Source organism: Athene cunicularia, assembly GCF_003259725.1.
Source record: "Athene cunicularia isolate RWA chromosome 6 unlocalized genomic scaffold, athCun1 chr6_part1, whole genome shotgun sequence".
Taxonomy (NCBI): Eukaryota; Metazoa; Chordata; class Aves; order Strigiformes; family Strigidae; genus Athene; species Athene cunicularia.
Genome location: NW_020799105.1, coordinates 11,343,252 through 11,360,530, shown reverse-complemented (window position 1 = coordinate 11,360,530; position 17,279 = coordinate 11,343,252). Strand labels below are relative to the sequence as shown.

The 17,279-nt window shown below is 43.3% G+C and overlaps 1 protein-coding gene across 1 annotated transcript in view; it reads right to left on the bottom strand.

Moving 5' to 3' along the window:
* ARMH3 (armadillo-like helical domain containing 3) overlaps nucleotides 1-17,279 on the bottom strand; it is a 133,092-nt gene that overhangs the window by 21,104 nt on the left and 94,709 nt on the right. Inside the window, exon 24 of the mRNA XM_026851282.1 lies at nucleotides 13,292-13,370. Within this exon, the coding sequence (XP_026707083.1) occupies nucleotides 13,292-13,370 (79 nt within the window). The remainder of the gene's footprint in view (nucleotides 1-13,291; nucleotides 13,371-17,279) is intronic.

The window sequence follows — 17,279 nt, the reverse complement described above, 5'->3', positions numbered from 1 at the left end:
CAATGCCTGCCCTCTGAATCAAAAAACAGGCACGCTTTGCTGTCACAGCTCTAAACTGAGCCTGCTGGCTACAGAGATGGGATATATCCCATTTGTACATACATAGATACATTTGTACATACAGCACTACTGAAGACTTAGGCAAAGACGATGCCACTCTCTTAGGGATAAGAAGTTGATCACCAAGGCTTCCAGTTTCTCTCTAAATTTCTCTTTTGCTATGTTCCCGGATAAGTACCTGCAGGGTCTGTAATGGAAATATCATCTCCACGGTAATTTCTGCAGTGCTTGGAGGACACCATTGTTCTACATCCTAAAAATCCCTGTGTGAGGATTTAGTGCTCCCAAGTGCATCTTGGACATCAAACATTTTCAAAGCTATTAGCTCTGATGGGTTTTTGAATAAGACTCAGGGAAGCCACTCGCTTGGTATTTCTCATAAGAAAAAGGTAGCTGTGACCTGGTAGAATAAAAATTACTGAGGAGGAGGAGAAGGAAGAGAGCCCACACAGCCCACATTGTCTGCAAGCAAGGAAATGAGATTTGATTTACTCCATAATTCTGAGGTGTGTTCAATTTCAGATTGCATTTCTACTGCATAAATTCAGCTTGGCTGAGCAATGTCCCCATTAGAGACTGTCCAAAGCAATATAAGGTGATCCGCATAATGATCTTTGAAGCTGAAGATTCAAAACCTTGGTGAGGTGGGGCGTTTTTTTAGCGTATTTTTACATGTGCAATCCACATACCTGTGTCTTCCAAAAAGTTAGAGGAAAACAATATAAAAAAGCAATTAGATACAGTGCATACACAATTCCTTATTGTTGCCAATTAATCTATTTATTTTATTTAGCTCACTGGTTAAAATTCCTCTTACTACACTGCAGAGAACAACTCTGTGTCTATGATTTCCATGATTCAAAGGGATTAAATGACAAGCAGAAGTCACTCACTAAAAGGACTTAAGGGCTTCAGTTCAGGGATTAATAACTCAGCTGCTTCTTCTCCAGATTTTAAACCCATTAATTTGTACTGCATCAGCTGGTAGTTTTATTTGCACAACTATTTTTGTTTTAATGGGAATCTTAAACTCTGCTCTTTCCAAAATGCTGCTGCATTGCCCTCTTGGTATTATTCTCACATCTGAATTTTTGACTATATTTAAAAAGGACTTCATGCTTGCATAGCAAATTTCTTAAACTGCACCTTATACTAATACACACAAGTTCAAGTTCTACTGATTTTTCCTAGCTAACCAGGAATATTGGTTGAGCAGTCACCTCGGGAACTCAACACCACTAGAAGGCAGCTTGGGTGGAAGCTCTGGACACGGTCTCTCTGCATCTCCAACTCAATCTCATATTTCAGAGAAACTCTACAAAATCTGGAGTTTGGATGTGTTTGACCACATAGTACCATACCTTTAAGGTGTAATAAACCACAGGGGTCCATTCTCACCCTGGGTTAACACAGAATAATTTGGTATCACACTTATCCTGCTGAGAAACCAAGTGATAGAAGCTGAAGGGGGCCACATCTCTGCACTACTCTGCAGACTCTGATCTTACAGTCCTGAGAATCATTCACAAGGAGGAGTTTCAGTGAAAGGGTGCTATAATTTAGCCCCAATGCTTCCATCACCTTGGGCTGTATGAATAAAACCCCAAAGCAAGTCTGCAGGTTGAAAAACTCAGGTACTTTAAAGTTCTGGGGTTTGCTATAAATCTACAATAGCCTGTACTGGCCTGACTCAGGAGAGACTAAATTCCTTCCATATGCCTTTTAAGGACTGCCTTGTGACTGTGCCTAGAGCTTTGGTTTGGTGCATTTTTATAAATGGTAATAAGTAGAGCTGTTCACTTGGTTTACTGCTTCTAGACAACAACTGCCAGCTACAATCAGCTAGGAGAGAACAGGAGGGCAGGGCTGGCAGCAGCCACAGGATGCATCATATCAGCAAGCAATGGTTGTGCATTAGGAAAGCTGCCATTGTTCTTCCTTTTCATATCTCTAAACATGTCAAGAGCACTAATTAACAGGGTATCCAAGGCATACAAAGGCTATGAAGAAAGATGTCCCTAGTGTCCTGTTAAGGCCCAGTCCCAAGATGACTACTGAGGCTTTAGGAACCTGCCGAACAATCCCAGGCACAAGTCTCCAAAACTGTCTAATATTCAGAAATAATTCAAAGATGAGAAGAGCTGCAGAACTGAGAAAAGCGGAAAGGAAATAAAGTGACCTACTTTATATTCTGCTATCACATGTTGAAAGAGACAGGATCGTAAAATGCCAGAAGAGGCACATGTAAAGGAATCCTCTCAAATGCATGTGCTGTCAGCAGCACGATGGCACACAGCCCCCTACAGAAGAAACAAGGGCAGGGAAAAACTCAAGTCAAATACTGTGCCAGAACAACAATTCAATAACTAGAGAGAAGGGAACATACAGTAGGAGCTATACAGAGTAAGAGAGGCCTGCAATTTGAAATGCTACTTGCCGTTACCCTAGCAGGCATTAAAGCCTCTGCCAGGGAGGGGCTCCTAGCATCAGAATGATCTGATTGTCTTTCCCAAGAGCAAGTGACAGAGAAGAGATGTAGTCTTAATTTTGCAGATATTTCTGCAGCATCTATTCTTGACTTAGTAACAAGAGGCAGAGCAGAAGAATCTGCAGCAGCCTGTAAGCACTTGAGTATGACTATGTAAGATTACTGGAGATGGGGTTAATAGTCCAGAGTCTGGATTCACCTTTTAAACCACAACCCTGTTGAGCACTGGGAAGTAAGGCTTTTTGTGACAGTACAGGCAGGTGATTTCCCCCCCCCCTTTTTTGAAGGGGACTGCTATAAAAAAAAAAATCCTCCTACTCCCCAGATTTTACTTCTGAGAATTTTACATCATTCTTTTTTAAAACAAAGATCAGGAGTGAACCAACTGGGCATTTTTCTTCAAGCATCTTAACTTGACCTTTTCCAAACTCATCACAGAAAAAGCTCTCCTTGACATATGTAAACTGAGGTCATACTGAGTCATGACCTTATGCATGAAAAGTATGGCAGCTTGAATCCAGGTCTCCCAACAGAATAGTTACCTCCATCTTCAAGCCATGCTTCACTCAAGTGAAGGATTTCTGGGTGAGGATTAGGGATCAGGTAAGCTTCAAGCTAATAATGTAGACCACAAGTTTTAACAACTGACTTTCTGCTGAGCAACTGGGACAGGAGTGGTCAGTGACCAACTTCTTTAAGCCAAAATGTTTGGTATGACATTAACTGCCCAGCCCTAGCATCACTGAGTCCTAGTTCTGAAACATCAATATACTAAATAGTGACAGATGCACTTTAGAACTCAAGTAGTCCTGGAATATTATCCCTCTGGGCAGTACTGAGGGTGGAAAGCTCAGCAAGAACTGGATGATGTGGGGAACTGTCATCAGCTGGAGAATTTAAGTTCGGTTAACATTAATATTCTCTCCTGCAGAAAGTGTGTCATGTGCAGGTATCTGCGAAGAAGGCCGAGATGAGGTATTACAGTACCTTTCTTATTCTTCTGAGAAGGGTTGTTTAGCCCAGCAACAGACTTAAGTTTCCTTTCTGTGCCTACAAAGAGACTTGTAGGTGCTACTGTAATTAAATAGGTCCATCACTTAATATAGAAAAGCACATCTTTATAGCTGAGGTGAGAACTAAGAGTCTGTAGTGAGATGCTTCCATCAAGTCATTGGTTTTCAGGAGCACTAACAACAGGGTAGAAAATCCCCAGCAAAGCAGTCTGGATGCAAAAACCAAACACAGACAGTCAGGAAGTCTAAGTTCCAGCATGACTACCTTGGCTCCCTCACAAATCCACATTTCTGTTTCCATCAGCTGGAAGATTGCTCCTGCCCTAGATGTTCAACAAGAAGAGTACTTCTTGCAAACAAAATGCAGCCTTAAAAAGTTTATACTGTAGCTCACAGCTACCTTTTTTAAGAAATGAAAGGGACAAAAAACCCCTGCAGACAACCTCACATGAAGCTCCATCTAGATCCATGTTCCATATTATAGCCTGTTCCATAAAATCACCAATAAACCTTAGGGTGACAGTAACAGCTAACATTTCATGCAAGTTGGACAGATGCCTGACTCCAGCAAACCACCAGTATGACACAGCTCAGCAAAGGCTAGTATCTAGGTTTGGGGAGGTCTATACGTATTTCTAGTGCAGTGGAGAACGGGAAAGGGAAACTCAGTCATTAGCCTGCTGAGCACATTTTTCCTTTAAACACTTGGAAGGAGAACTGGCAGCAGAATGAAAGACATCTCAGAGTAGTCTCTGTGTGACCTCCATATTCAGATATGGATTAATTCATCCTGGGTTTGGAACATTAGTTTTCACAGAACTAGGAGAAGGCTGCAAAGAATAACACAATGCCTAAGTGAAAAACCTGGTGACTTACTTGCAGGAAGAGCAATGGTTTGATTCACAGATATTACTGAAAAAATATAACCAGAGGTGAGCTGATAGCAGTGCCCAGAGAAACAAATTCTCACAGTATCACCATTGATACTCTTATTGCCAGCTTTCCACTGTGTTAAACATGCTCATGGGCCTCCAGGGCACCTCAGCTTGGTCTGCAAAAGATAGCACAGACCTTCTCAAAGCCAAAGCACCCCAAAAACAGTTAACCAGGCACATCATGCCACATCAATTACCCAACACTAAATCTCATTGACAGAAAGACACAGTGTCCTTCTCTGTCATCATATTTCATTGCAATCAGCTGTCACCATCTCAGAGATGCGATCAGTCCATTAGTAGGACAGGAGCTCACTCATGTCACTGCACATGGGAGAAGCACTCACAAGAACTCCTCCACCTCTACATAGGACCCCAACCCAACATTTTCTGAAAAGTCAGGAAATCCAAGAGTAACACTTCAACAGCACTCTGTGTGTGGTTTTACATTCAACCCAAAACCAAATATAGCCTAGCAAATTACAACCACTGAGGAAAATACACTTGAGAAACCAAGATGGGGTTTGTGCACAAATAAGCCTTAAGCACAGTATTTCATCAGTTGGGTTCTGCACACAGTAAGACTTAGTGGCAAAGTTTCCAACTAGGAGGCTAAGACATATGGGAGGGGCTACTGGAAACAACATTATTAGACGTCAGTCTGCGAGAAACTACCCCGTTCTCCAAATGTTAAGAATAAATCAGCACATTTTTCATACTTACTCTCTTACTGACAGAGGTCATCTTAACTAACATGTGTTTTCATTAAAAAGGTTCCTAGTTTAAACTCACATTAGTGCACCTGTGACACATCAGTTAACATTGATGCAAGTGATGGTGCTGGGTCACATCAGCTTATTTCAGAAATCCTAGGTACTTTCAGACAACGGCCCAGGACAATTCATCAGCTTCTTGTCTGGGATGCTGCAATATACTTTCCCTGTTAGTAATTCTTGCTGTGAAGCAGTTACTGATGGAGAACATAAATCCATGATTTGGAAAAAGTGAAAGAGGAACTGCTGCAAACAGGTGAAAGCAAATACAGGGCTATGAATTAACATCCTTTCCACAGGCCTACACTCACGCCAGCCATCAGGCAGCTGCTACTGCTGAAACAGCATGTGCTGCTAGCAATACTTAGCTCCCCAGGAGCTTATTTGTGCCTTAACTGAGTCACAGGGGAATCCAAGCGCCCTCTGACTAAGCCAGTGGAATTGATTTATAGCCCCTGGCACTTGGCTGATGCAGAACCACCTTCCCCAGTTCCATCTCTCTGGACATCTATCCTCCCTGCTTGCTCTCTTTGAATGACACATCTTAGCTCCCTGAGCAATCCTGCTGCCTGCCTCAGATCTCCCATGAAGACAGGAAGAGTGACACACATCAGAGATGCTACCTCCTCCTCTATTGAAAGGTTTACCTTTGAGCTCCCTACTGTGGACAAGAAACTTCAACTTATTGTCTTAATGTCCAAATGCCAAATGTTAGAGAGTCAAAAAAACACTTCTAGCTGAGTGGAGCTCTGTTCAGGTGTGGGACCTTTTGGCTCAGCAGCATTTACTCTCCTGCCCTGGTAGGCGCGGAGACTGCAAAACTCAATTTGTTTCCCACTTTGAAATCAGAGCAATGACCCAATTTGTCACTTTTGGGAAACAGCTTCAGCTCCAGCTAGAGGAGGATACTGCCAGAGAGAAGAAAAAGTAGCAGTCTCTGAAGGCAGGAGTCTTATCCTAAAGAAGCCCCAGAATGAGTATGGCTGGCAGTCACTGTAAAGCTGTCCCCTTTTGCGAGAAGAAAGATTCACTCCAGGAATGGTTACACAGCCACATTGCCGTCTGTAACTGGCACAGTAGGCTATAGCCTCTCCGCTTTTATGACTCCCGAGCAGAGAGACGACTGAGTGTAAGGAAGCTTAGGGTGGAGCTCAGGACTAAAGCAACAAAGTATAGTGCTATAAATCCAGTTTTACAGAGGACTATGAAAGAAGTTTGCACAGTATCTATATGCATTATGCACCTGGCAACAGCCAGTGTCTATTGTTCCCCTTTCACAAGGGATTAAAAAACCTCAATCTGAAGTTTTACAAAATGCAAATTGAATTGCGGGTTTGCACAAGCCAGCCATTGACAGCTCTTCCTTTAATCGTAGATGTGCAAAGTTGTAATTTAATCTTTATAAATGCAGACTGTTTTGATCGTTCTGTTGCAATCCTCTGTGGAGCTTTCCCTGCCCTATACAGGCGCTTAGCAGTGACAGCAATCTGTACCATCGCTTTCCAGTCCACAGCAGCCTTACCAGCAGATCACACAGCACTTCAAACGCTGCCTGGCTCCCCAGGGGCTCCACACCAGCTGCCCCTCTCACTAGGGAGGACACAGGGCTCAAGGTTTACTCATGGCAGCACAGTGACAGCTAGGAAGGAGTTCAGATCCCAGCCTGCAGCCCCTTCCTCTAACCACACAGAGCCCCTTTTCAAGGTTTAGTTAAGTAATACATACAAAACAAATCTGCCAGGCATCTGAGAAGTGTTTTGTGAAACACCCACCAGGGGCGAGGACGGGCACTGGAACTAGAGCAACATCAACCTGTCTCCATTGTAGCAAGCTCCCAGCCCATACTAAGTTAAACCTATGGCCCTTGCTCAGCGCACTCCCATTTGTGATTCAGGCTGGGCTCATAACTCACATCCCCAAGAGTTGCCTCTGTAGCCTCATCACAGAAACATATCTAGCTTCAGGAGACTACCCTGTTGCAGCCAGCACCAAGTAGCAGCTCTGGAAGGCAGCAGCTCTTCCAGAACAAGCCCTCAGCATTCAGTGTCCACCTGCACTACAACAGTTTTCAGTCCCTTATCAGTCCCTGTGGTATTAGTGAAAGCCAGGCAAGGATATGAAAACAGCTGTGAGAATTGAAAGTGAGCCTTGAAGTTTAATGGACTGACTTTGTTACCAGTTTGTACTCAGACAGTTCCTAATCTGCCCAAGAGGACAGCTCTCAGAAGTGGTAGGAAGCAAGACTTGCCTTAGCATTTGCAATGCACAGAGGGCAGTGGAAAGATTCCTCTGCTCTGGGAGCAGCCAAGGTGATGCAGGGTCACACTGCCTCCGGGAGGCACAGAGCAGCTAACTGCCACTAGCAGTAATGGCAGGATGCTGGTGCACCCATGTGTCGAGCCTGAAAGGAATTGAAGGGTTTCTCCCATTTGTTACGGAGGTTTCTGGGACTGAATTAGGAATTGGATTACATGTTTGTAAAATCAAAGTCCTTCTTTTGTCCCTCTAACGGCCTGCCACACTTTGTTCCCCTCTCCTCCAGTGACGCAGTTTATTGTATTCTGCATGTTAATAAACAGCACTACACAGCACAAAGTCACTGCTCCAAAGCTCACCTCCAGCTTCAAATCTCCTTGCAGCAAAGCTGATCAGTCCTTGAAGCCTCTTCAGACCCATTCAGTCTGGCACACTGCATAAAGCAGTCTGAAGCATTAATAAGTTGCAGGGATATTTCTCTGGTAAACAAACAAGGCAAAACAAAGGAAAAAAAGAAAAAAAAAAAACCCAAACAAAAAGAAATCCTCAAAAAGAGAGAAAAATATATCTAAACCAGAGAACCCCCCCATCAGCAGGGCAAACCAGCAATTTGCCAGCTCCAGAAGATTTTTTATATAGATTCTTTTAAACCTGGGATTCCAATTTCACCTGGTGGTGCAGCTCAGCTCTTTCTATTTAAACAATAAAATCTGTTTCAAGCCATTAATCATGAGTAGGTGTCTGTAATGAGACCATGAAACCCAACATCCCTGTCTCATTTGCAAAGATGTGATGACTTTAAATTAGGGCTTTGCCTTGGTGACCCCTTAGTTGGAGCTTCACATTCCTACTACTGTGTGCAACACGGCACTAGCAAGCTTGACACTTTCTACCCCAAAGCTCACTGCATTTTAGAAGTGAAGTAGCATTATGTCAATTTTAAAGTATTTCTGGAGTCCTCACAACACACTATATTAATGTAAGAGATTAGTGGGATTTATTGTAGTAGAACCTAGCACCGATGGTACTTGGCATTTTAAAAATATGAAAGGCACATACACCAAGAGGGTTTTAACTCTTAACACCACTGCCAGCAGTGCTAAAAAAATCACAAAGCATTTGGTATTTGCCAGTGGTTTTGCTGGTAGTTACGGAAACCAGAACAAGTTGAATAAACCCTGACATCAATGGCTCAGAATTCAAATACTCGAGGGCACCTAAAAACAACTGCACCCTTTTGTGACTTTCTGTACAAGTCACTGGTGGAGCCTCCCTGAACTGCACTTTGGGTTTGGGTCCCTCGAAGCTCCACCAGGTAACAAAAGGCTGTGTGGACTGGGGGGCTGAGAGGAGCATTCAACATTTAAGGTATGACCTCAAGGAAAGGGAAATCATGGTCAGTGTTCGGTTAATGGTTGGACTAGATGATCTTCAAGGTCTTTTCCAACCTAGATGATTCTGTGATATGGCTTTGTGAGATTGCCTGACCAAACTGGATTGCAGCTACCTGAGTTATAAAAGCATTACAGTGTGGAACAACCCAAGTATTACACTCTTTGTCACAATTTCAAAAGCTATACTGTTGTCCTGTTTTTCCAGGACAACAGTATCGCTTTTGGACAATCCTTTCTGGCTCCCAGCACTTTTCATCTGCAGTTACCAGACTAATACACACAGTACAGGTGTTCACAACAGTCCTTCACACTGAACTTTACGCCATCTCCAAACATGAGGTACCTAGTGTCCCCACTGTGGCTGGGAAGAAAGAGGGGCTTCTATTAGAAAAAGCACATAGATGTTTGTGACTAGCAAGCATCATCAGTCCTATGTGTCTGCCATCTCAATTTTAAGACCCTTAGAGCGGAAATCTGAGAGAACAAGTGCCAAAGAGAAAATGAGACCTTAGCGAGCAATTTTGCTAACTGACACAAGACTCGCTTGGCATGCAAGGTACCACAAGACATTCCTACTCAGAGTAGATTTCACCAAAAGTACTGGGTTCCTTTCACTTTAGCCTCTCCAGAATAATTGTGCTACATCACCATCAGGCAGAGAACTGCCTTCTTACAAACAGCTGCTCTTTCACATCCAGGAAAGGCAGATGTGAGAGCCCATCCAGACCATTCATGCCCTGTGTTTTCAGTCTTTCTGTTTGTCTGTGTTTGTCCTTCTGGAGCAACTCTTATGTTGCAGTTTTCTCACTGCCTTGACCCTGTTTTCTGCAACTGCTTCTGCTAGAAAACATGTTGGGAGCTTCTCAGATCAGATATGACACAGAGAAAGTCTACTGCCTCCAATGTATTAAATACAAGGCAGTCCAGTCATCTGGAGAGTACAGATAAGCCTAAGAATTCATTTCACAGAAGGATATTTTGCCCTTTGACTTGAGAAAGGACTGAAACATCTTTGAAGACATGGGAATAATCAGTTGCATGGAAGAGCTAAAACTACGTCGGCAGTTAATGGCCAACTCTATCCTTTTGACTGTGCAGCATCTTTCAACTCCTTAAAGGACATGCAGGCAAGGCCAAACACATTGAAAGGGAGCATACCACAAAACCACAAATTAACACTGAAGTCAGGTTTGAGAAATTAGCAAGTGATGGAAGATGCCAAGAACCAGCTAAGACATTTCCTGTTTCATGACGAGGAACTACAGCAAGGTCAAAATAGTTAACAGCTAGGAAGGATTATGAGTTTGCTTTGGCAAGTAGACTCTTTACAGTATGGCATTGACAAGGATCACATTTTGTTGATAAGACAGAGGATGCTCATTATCATATCCCTGGCATTTGCTTGCCTCTAGGAATCTCCCACTCTTTGCTCAAGAGAATATGAAAAGAAAAAGGTCTCTTCCCAGTATTTCTGATCTGAACACTAAATAAACTCCACAACAGTCAGCAAAGCAGTACCATGAAGTCTTGTGAATATACCTGCCTAGAGCACAGGTCTGTATATTCAAACCATGGTTCCTGGAGATCTTTAGGGCTGAAGATGTACAGTGGTATTAACAGTCTATCCTTAAAACAATCCCATGTCCATCATTTTCAAGGGCCTACATATCCCCTCAGCATGTAATAATGTTAACATTAATGCTTATAAATAAAAAAGGAGAAAGCACTGAAATGACAGAGAATGGTAATAAACGGACATTACTGATTAACAAGGTAATAAAGCCTTCAATAGGATTAGGAAAAGAAAAAGATAGAGCAAAATCTTTTTCAGCTGATTACTTAGCTACATTTAAGGACATTAAAAATACAAAACTAAAAAAAAAAATTATTAAAAAAATATTATCTAACACATGAATGGGCTGCCAGAACAGTCAGAGAGCAGCATAGTAAGTTTGATGCAGGCTCAAGTAAGAGTCTGCAGGCTGATTAGGTTCAAGTGAATTGGAAGCAACTCAGAGCAGCTGGAAATTCCCCTTCAGATAGAGCTATGTCAAAGCCATGCCTGCCTGATTAATAGGAGATTCTCAGATACTACAGAGGAGTATGAGCAGTCATAAGATAATCTTGCCAAAGGCTAGTATCTGGGAAGGAAATCTTGAAAAGTTTGATCCTCAAAATTGTAAAAACAAATGTTCCCAGTAAAGAAATACCAGTCTCCTGAAACTATTGAAATAACTTAAAGAAGAGAATGACCAGTCCCAAATGTAGCATATGTGTGGGGATACACCAGTTAAATGTCAGCATTAAATATTTCAATGTGGTACACTTCAAAAAACAGGGCTATAAAGGAGGGTGGATTTTGCATAGAAAACATTTATGGAGAGAAAAGAAAAGGAGAATTAAGAGAACACATATGTAAAAACAAAAGGTACATCCAGAAGAAAAAAAAAAAACAAGACTACAGCAGCCAAAAGGCAATCCTGACCCCCTACCCCATGCTCAACAGCTAACAGAATGAAAACAACAAATTCTGTTACCCCACAGAAGCCAGACCCTGGCCTTGATCTCAGCCATCTACCATTATCTCTCACATACTTACCACGTGGGACAGTTACTGACGGAGGGGAAATCACAGTCCAACACAGACCTGAGCTCACTGACTAATTGAAAGTGGAGGCAAAGAGTCTCCATCCCTCTCCTTCCTGTGCAGTAAATTGCAGAGCACTGACTAAACACCCTCTCTGAGACCACACAGCCCCTAACCACAGTGACATCTCTGTTATTTCTCTGAAAATCACCAGGGCCTATTATTGCTTTGCTTTGTTTGATGTTCTCCGTATGTTGAGAGAAAGCATGAGGGAGAAAAGAAATAAGAGAAATCTAACTGCCTTTCAACTTTGTAATCATCTTCCTCAAAATGCTCCATGCATCAGCACTGATTTCATTATCTGCCTGCTGCTAGAGATTTTATTTAAAGACTAACACACAAGGAAGAAAGGATTTAACCTGACCTCCCTGAACTGCTTGGCAATGAACACTACACAGAGCTGACAGTGAAAAGCTCGTTTTCTTTCTCAGACTAACCCAAAGACTATGCAAAATTCCCCTCTATCCAAGCCCCTGGTTTTAAATTGGGCTATCAAAGGCTTTTCTTTTTTTAGAGGCTTGGGTTGATGCAGTCAGTGTATCATCAATGAATGAGGATTGATAACATGAACCATCACAAAGCACAGCTGTGAGTAGAGTGACTCTCAGAGGCAGAACAATACAGAAAAAATTGAGTAAATTAAAACCAGTGTTCTTCTATCCAGATATATCAAGAAGAGAATAAAAAGCAGTGGGGTCCACATTTTTTTCCCATTTGCACCAGTACAGCATTCAACCTTTGTGGTGTTAGATATTACAGATCAACTAAGAGAATAAATTAAAAGGGGGAAGCATGGAAGGGTATCATCAAACAATGAGTAAAAATGTCATGGACAGAAAGAAAAGGGAATTGCAGAGCAAGATACAGTCAGGATCTTTTAACAGGCACAAACATAGGATCCCATCCAGTGGAAGGAGCAATCCAAAGTGACTCAAATGAGGTCTCCTAGACTGTGTGCACAGTTTTTCCTCTGGAAGGTCCAGAGATGTTGATGCAGCTGTATGTCTGTGATGATCTTCCCCCCCAGTTCACATGGCAGCTCTGTATTTTGTCCACCACAGGCTCCTGCAGAGTCATTCACCTCTCCAAGAGTGATTAACATATAATTGCCCATATTTTATTTTGGGAAATAGGCCATCTTCCCTTCCCGAGACCATGCACCGTAGCCTATTTTCCAAAAGCCATGTTTATGCAATGCAGCAGGACATGAAGAGAGCAAACCAGGCCAAATTAAGAAAGGGAAACCTAACCCTATCACCTTCTTTATTAGAAACCTTCTCTTGTCAGAATCTAAACCAACTGAATTCTATCGCCCTAGAACATTCCTACCAACTGTTACCTAAGTTGTAATTCCCCAATATCACAGAAAATCAAGCTACACCCAACAGTTCTCCAACAACTAAATTCACTGCCAAAAACTTCTTGCCCCATTCTAAATGCCAGTATCCTCACAGTCTCCAACCCCACCTGCGGACAATGCTGCATATTTTCATTGTTCATACCCATTCTTCTGCATTTGCTGGACCAAGATATCTGCATGTGATGGTAAAATTAGCTAAAGCAAGTATTCCTCCCACCCATTCACATCTGAACAAGGAACACGAGAGTCCTGCCTGCATCCTTCAAAATACTGCCACATCATCAATTCCAGTGAGCACAAGATACTCCTAAACACCTATATATCAGAGGTCAACATGAAAAAAGGTCATCGCACGCCTGGCTTACCTGATCCTCAGAGAGCTGTGATATGTGATTCACTGCAGCGTAAGACTCTATCTTCGGGTTGAAGTGATTGATGATGGCTCTGAAACAAAGGAGGGAAATTTTCAGAGGTCTCAGGAACAACTTAGGGATGCAGCAGAAATTCCTTGCCAGCCTGAGTCAGTGCCTGTGGAGCCTCAGTCCTGCAGGAAGTAGTTCCCTCCTGGCCACAGTGCTTGCTTGCTCTGCCAAAGGCATCCTCTCTGCTGAGAGGCCAATGCAGATTCAGTCACAGGCTCCCTGAAAACTGCAAACAGAGCCACTGCCCTATGCGTTGGGTGCATTTCTCCCAGCAGATGCAGGGCTGTGCTCACCACTCTGGCAGAGGGAATTGCTGTCCCGTTGGGAACAAACTGTAAATTGCTCAGTGTTCCAGCAGAGACACAGCAAATGCGGCCATTGCTGCCCCATCCTGCTCAGGAAGTGTATCTCCTCAGCTCTTCCAAAATCATTATTACCCAACATATTGCTCTATGGAACTTTGTTGCCTGATATGTTGAAGCTGATGGTTTATTGCTTTGGATCTCCACCCTGTTTAAAGCTTTGTAGTTGGCTCTTACTTGTAGTCATCCATCACTGCAGCCACTACTTTGACTTTTTTCCGTAATAACTTTAGTCCTCAGTCCCAATTTAGATCATTAGAGGGTAACTTAAGTCAGTGTCCCAAACACAGCAGCAGAAACAATGATCACTCCTACTTACTTGTCTGCCTCATTTTCTCTCACTGCATACAGCAACATACTCCCCTTCCCTTCTAAATGGCTCTAGAGGTGGGTGTAAGAAATCTAAAATTGAAAGTAAAATAATAATTGGGGGGAAAAAATATCAAACTTCAACTGGAATATTTACACAGCTTCTCTGCTTGCCAGGTGTATCTGAGAAAACAAATAGCAAGACAGTAAAGTCTCCGTGGGCTAGAGTTTGCAAGTGGTCTAGTTGGGATATTACTCATGAGATCTGCTGCTGAGGTAAACGCTCATCATGGGGACAGCCCTTGTCAGTTTTCAGCACAGATGCACACTGACAGTGCCTGGAGAACATTTGCTTGGTCAAATTACATCGCAGCAGCAGTCAGGGCTTTCACTCTCATATTCATCAGCATGAAAATTCACTGCAGCTCCCTCTGTTGCACTCTAATGGGTTCTCTCCTCCACACACTTCCCCCTGCAGAAGGGCTTTCAGCTGCTTTCTCCAGACCTCATCACAGCTAAGAGCTGGTGACTGACTCCAGCAATAAGCGATATTCAGTGGTGCCACTTGGAGCCAGAGGAAAGAAAATCCGCCTGGAAGCATCCTTATTTCTTTAAATACACAGATAAAGAAAAACAGCGTGAAAGAGAGTGGGGAGTGGAAGAAAAGTTAGAAAAAAAAGAAAACCAACAACCCAAACAGAATCTTCAGATTCACTGCAACACCCCCAGGCACACACCTCATCAACATGCCAGATGCAGCCCATGCTTGGGGCAGCCACTCCAGCGGCTGCTCCTACAGCATCAGTCCACACTTAGCACAGGCGGACTTCTGCAGTCTTACCAGCCTTGACTGTTACATCAGTAAAGTGTATTCACAGCAGGCCCCCTCCCAGGCTTCCCACACTCCTCCTCCCTCTGAAGGAGGGCAAGCAGGCAAGGCAGAGACATGTCCAGACTCTTCCCATTTCAATCCAACCAGAGAAGCAGCCCCTGTGAGTCACAATCACACTCTCCATTACCCAGCCGCTCCAACACTGTGGCTTTCAAGTTGCATGTTTCATGCCTGGCTGGAGTCATATTTACACTCCTACAGGACACACTACAAGCTATTGAAAGAAAAGGGAACACAGACTTACAACAACTTAACTTCTGGCTTGACAGAAGGTTTGGCAGCTCGGTGGGGTTCAGTGCACTCACATGGTTCCAACATTTACCAAGGGAACAGATTTAGATTCATTTGTATCCACTGCTGTGAAGCACTTCAACATGGGCTGCCTGCTCACAAGTCCCTGCTTGGATCTGAGCTAGTGGAGCGGCACCTGCAATCACAGCTGGGATTCACCCAGGGAAAGCAAACCCAGCAACCAGCTGCCACTGCAGTAAGAATCAACACACATTAAGGAAAAAAAAAGAATTCAAGTCTCCTTCTTCATTTCCCAAAAAGCAAATGGACAACTCCTCAGCGACTACAGGAAAAAGTTCAACTGTTTAATTTAAGAGAGTTCTTTCACTGTGAAGAACTCCTTTCCAGTTTGATTTTCTGCAGAGCTGCTTTCCTGAACCTGCAGGCAGCCTGGGGCAGAGGAGCATGAAGAGCTTGGATTCAATCCTGGCTGTGTAGCCAGGTTCTTACTGCCCAGCATACGTTACAAAGGCCAGTCTCTGCATGTTGTACAGCTGCTCCTGACACATCTGCTACAAGAAATTCCATTGCTACACTCAGCCCAAGCTGCTGTGCAATAGCAGCACCTTCCTGCATCAACTACTCTAATATGCCTCCACTATTCTTCCATCTCTCAAAATACATCTTGTCCCTGGGGCATACTTTTAGACAACTTGCCTCTTGGGCTACTGAGTAACAGCTGGAATTTCACTTTTCAAAGCTGCCACTCCACAGGCATTTGTTCCTGGAGACAACGGGGGACTGGAGCTTTTAGGCACAGTCTCCCCCTTATGGACAATAGAACAGCAGCTTTGCCATCATTAGTTCACACACCAGCGTGTAACAGCTCAGCCTTGGTAATGGTTTATTTTTACACTGTGATTGCCTTGATTATTGGGACATCAGCCAGTACGTTTGGGTAGGGGGAAGGGAGCAGTTAAAGCGCTTGGAAAGATTTGTGGTGTGCTGTGCTCCACTGAGATCTTCGTATCGAGCATGGGGAAAAAAGAAAATAAAAACTTCGTGTTTGGTATTCACGAAGCACTAGCATCTTCAACACATTTGTAAAGCAAGGAAATAGTAAAGTGTCAACTGAAAGACAAAACACTGCAGTTCCCCAACTACCCTTTGATAGTGTGTACACTTATATATTTCCACACTGCAAAGTCCCTCAGTGGGGCTGGCTGCCATTTGTCATACAAATACTAGAGTGCTTTTGGGACACAATTCCCTAGTGACCAAGAGATGTCTGGAGAGATGTCAATTTTAGCAACACTGCTGCCTCTGACAGATCCACAGTTCAGCGGTCAACTGGCATGAGGAGACTGTCACTGGACAAGGGAGGGATGTTGAGCAGGCAGAAGGTGAAACAGTGGTTTAGGAATTTTAAAAATAGCTCCCAGTGGCTTGTCTTGAGGTTAATGCTTAGTGCTCTAAGGCAGACCACAAGCAACCCCTGCATGCTGTACTCCCCAGTCTCCCAGTAAGAGTCATTTACACACTAGCCATGCCAGTACTCTCAGAAAAACACAGACCTCCCATCACTTCTTGATGCAACTCTTCAGAGACCAAGCTACCTAGACATCACGATGCCAGAAGCCACATAGAAACATACATGAAGAAACCCATATTCTCCTGAACAAGGACACCTGCATTTATTTATTTATTGGGGAGGAAGGGAATGATTGCAGTGCCAGTGAATCATTTACTTCTACTAGCTGTATTAATCATGTTATTAGACTGTAAAAGTGGGTCCCACTGTAACAGGTGGTCCACACCCTCTGTCCCAGAGAGCTAATGATCTCAAATGCAGGAGAACAGGGAAAACTCAGAAAAGTACAGTGGCAATGGAAAAGATAACAGTGTTGTTACTTACTGAGTGCCATGAAAGATTTCAGTTAGAGAGAAACCAAGGATAGAAAAAACACAGAAAAAGAATAGTGAAGGAAGAAGAGATGGGAAAACGGAGACAGAAGGGCAGACAGGATCAAGAAAAGCACAGGTGAAAAGACTGCAGGACAGAGGTGATCAGAGCAACAACAACTGATCCCAGGGCAGTCTGTCCTCTGCAAACTGGAAAGCCCTGACTTGTGGAAAG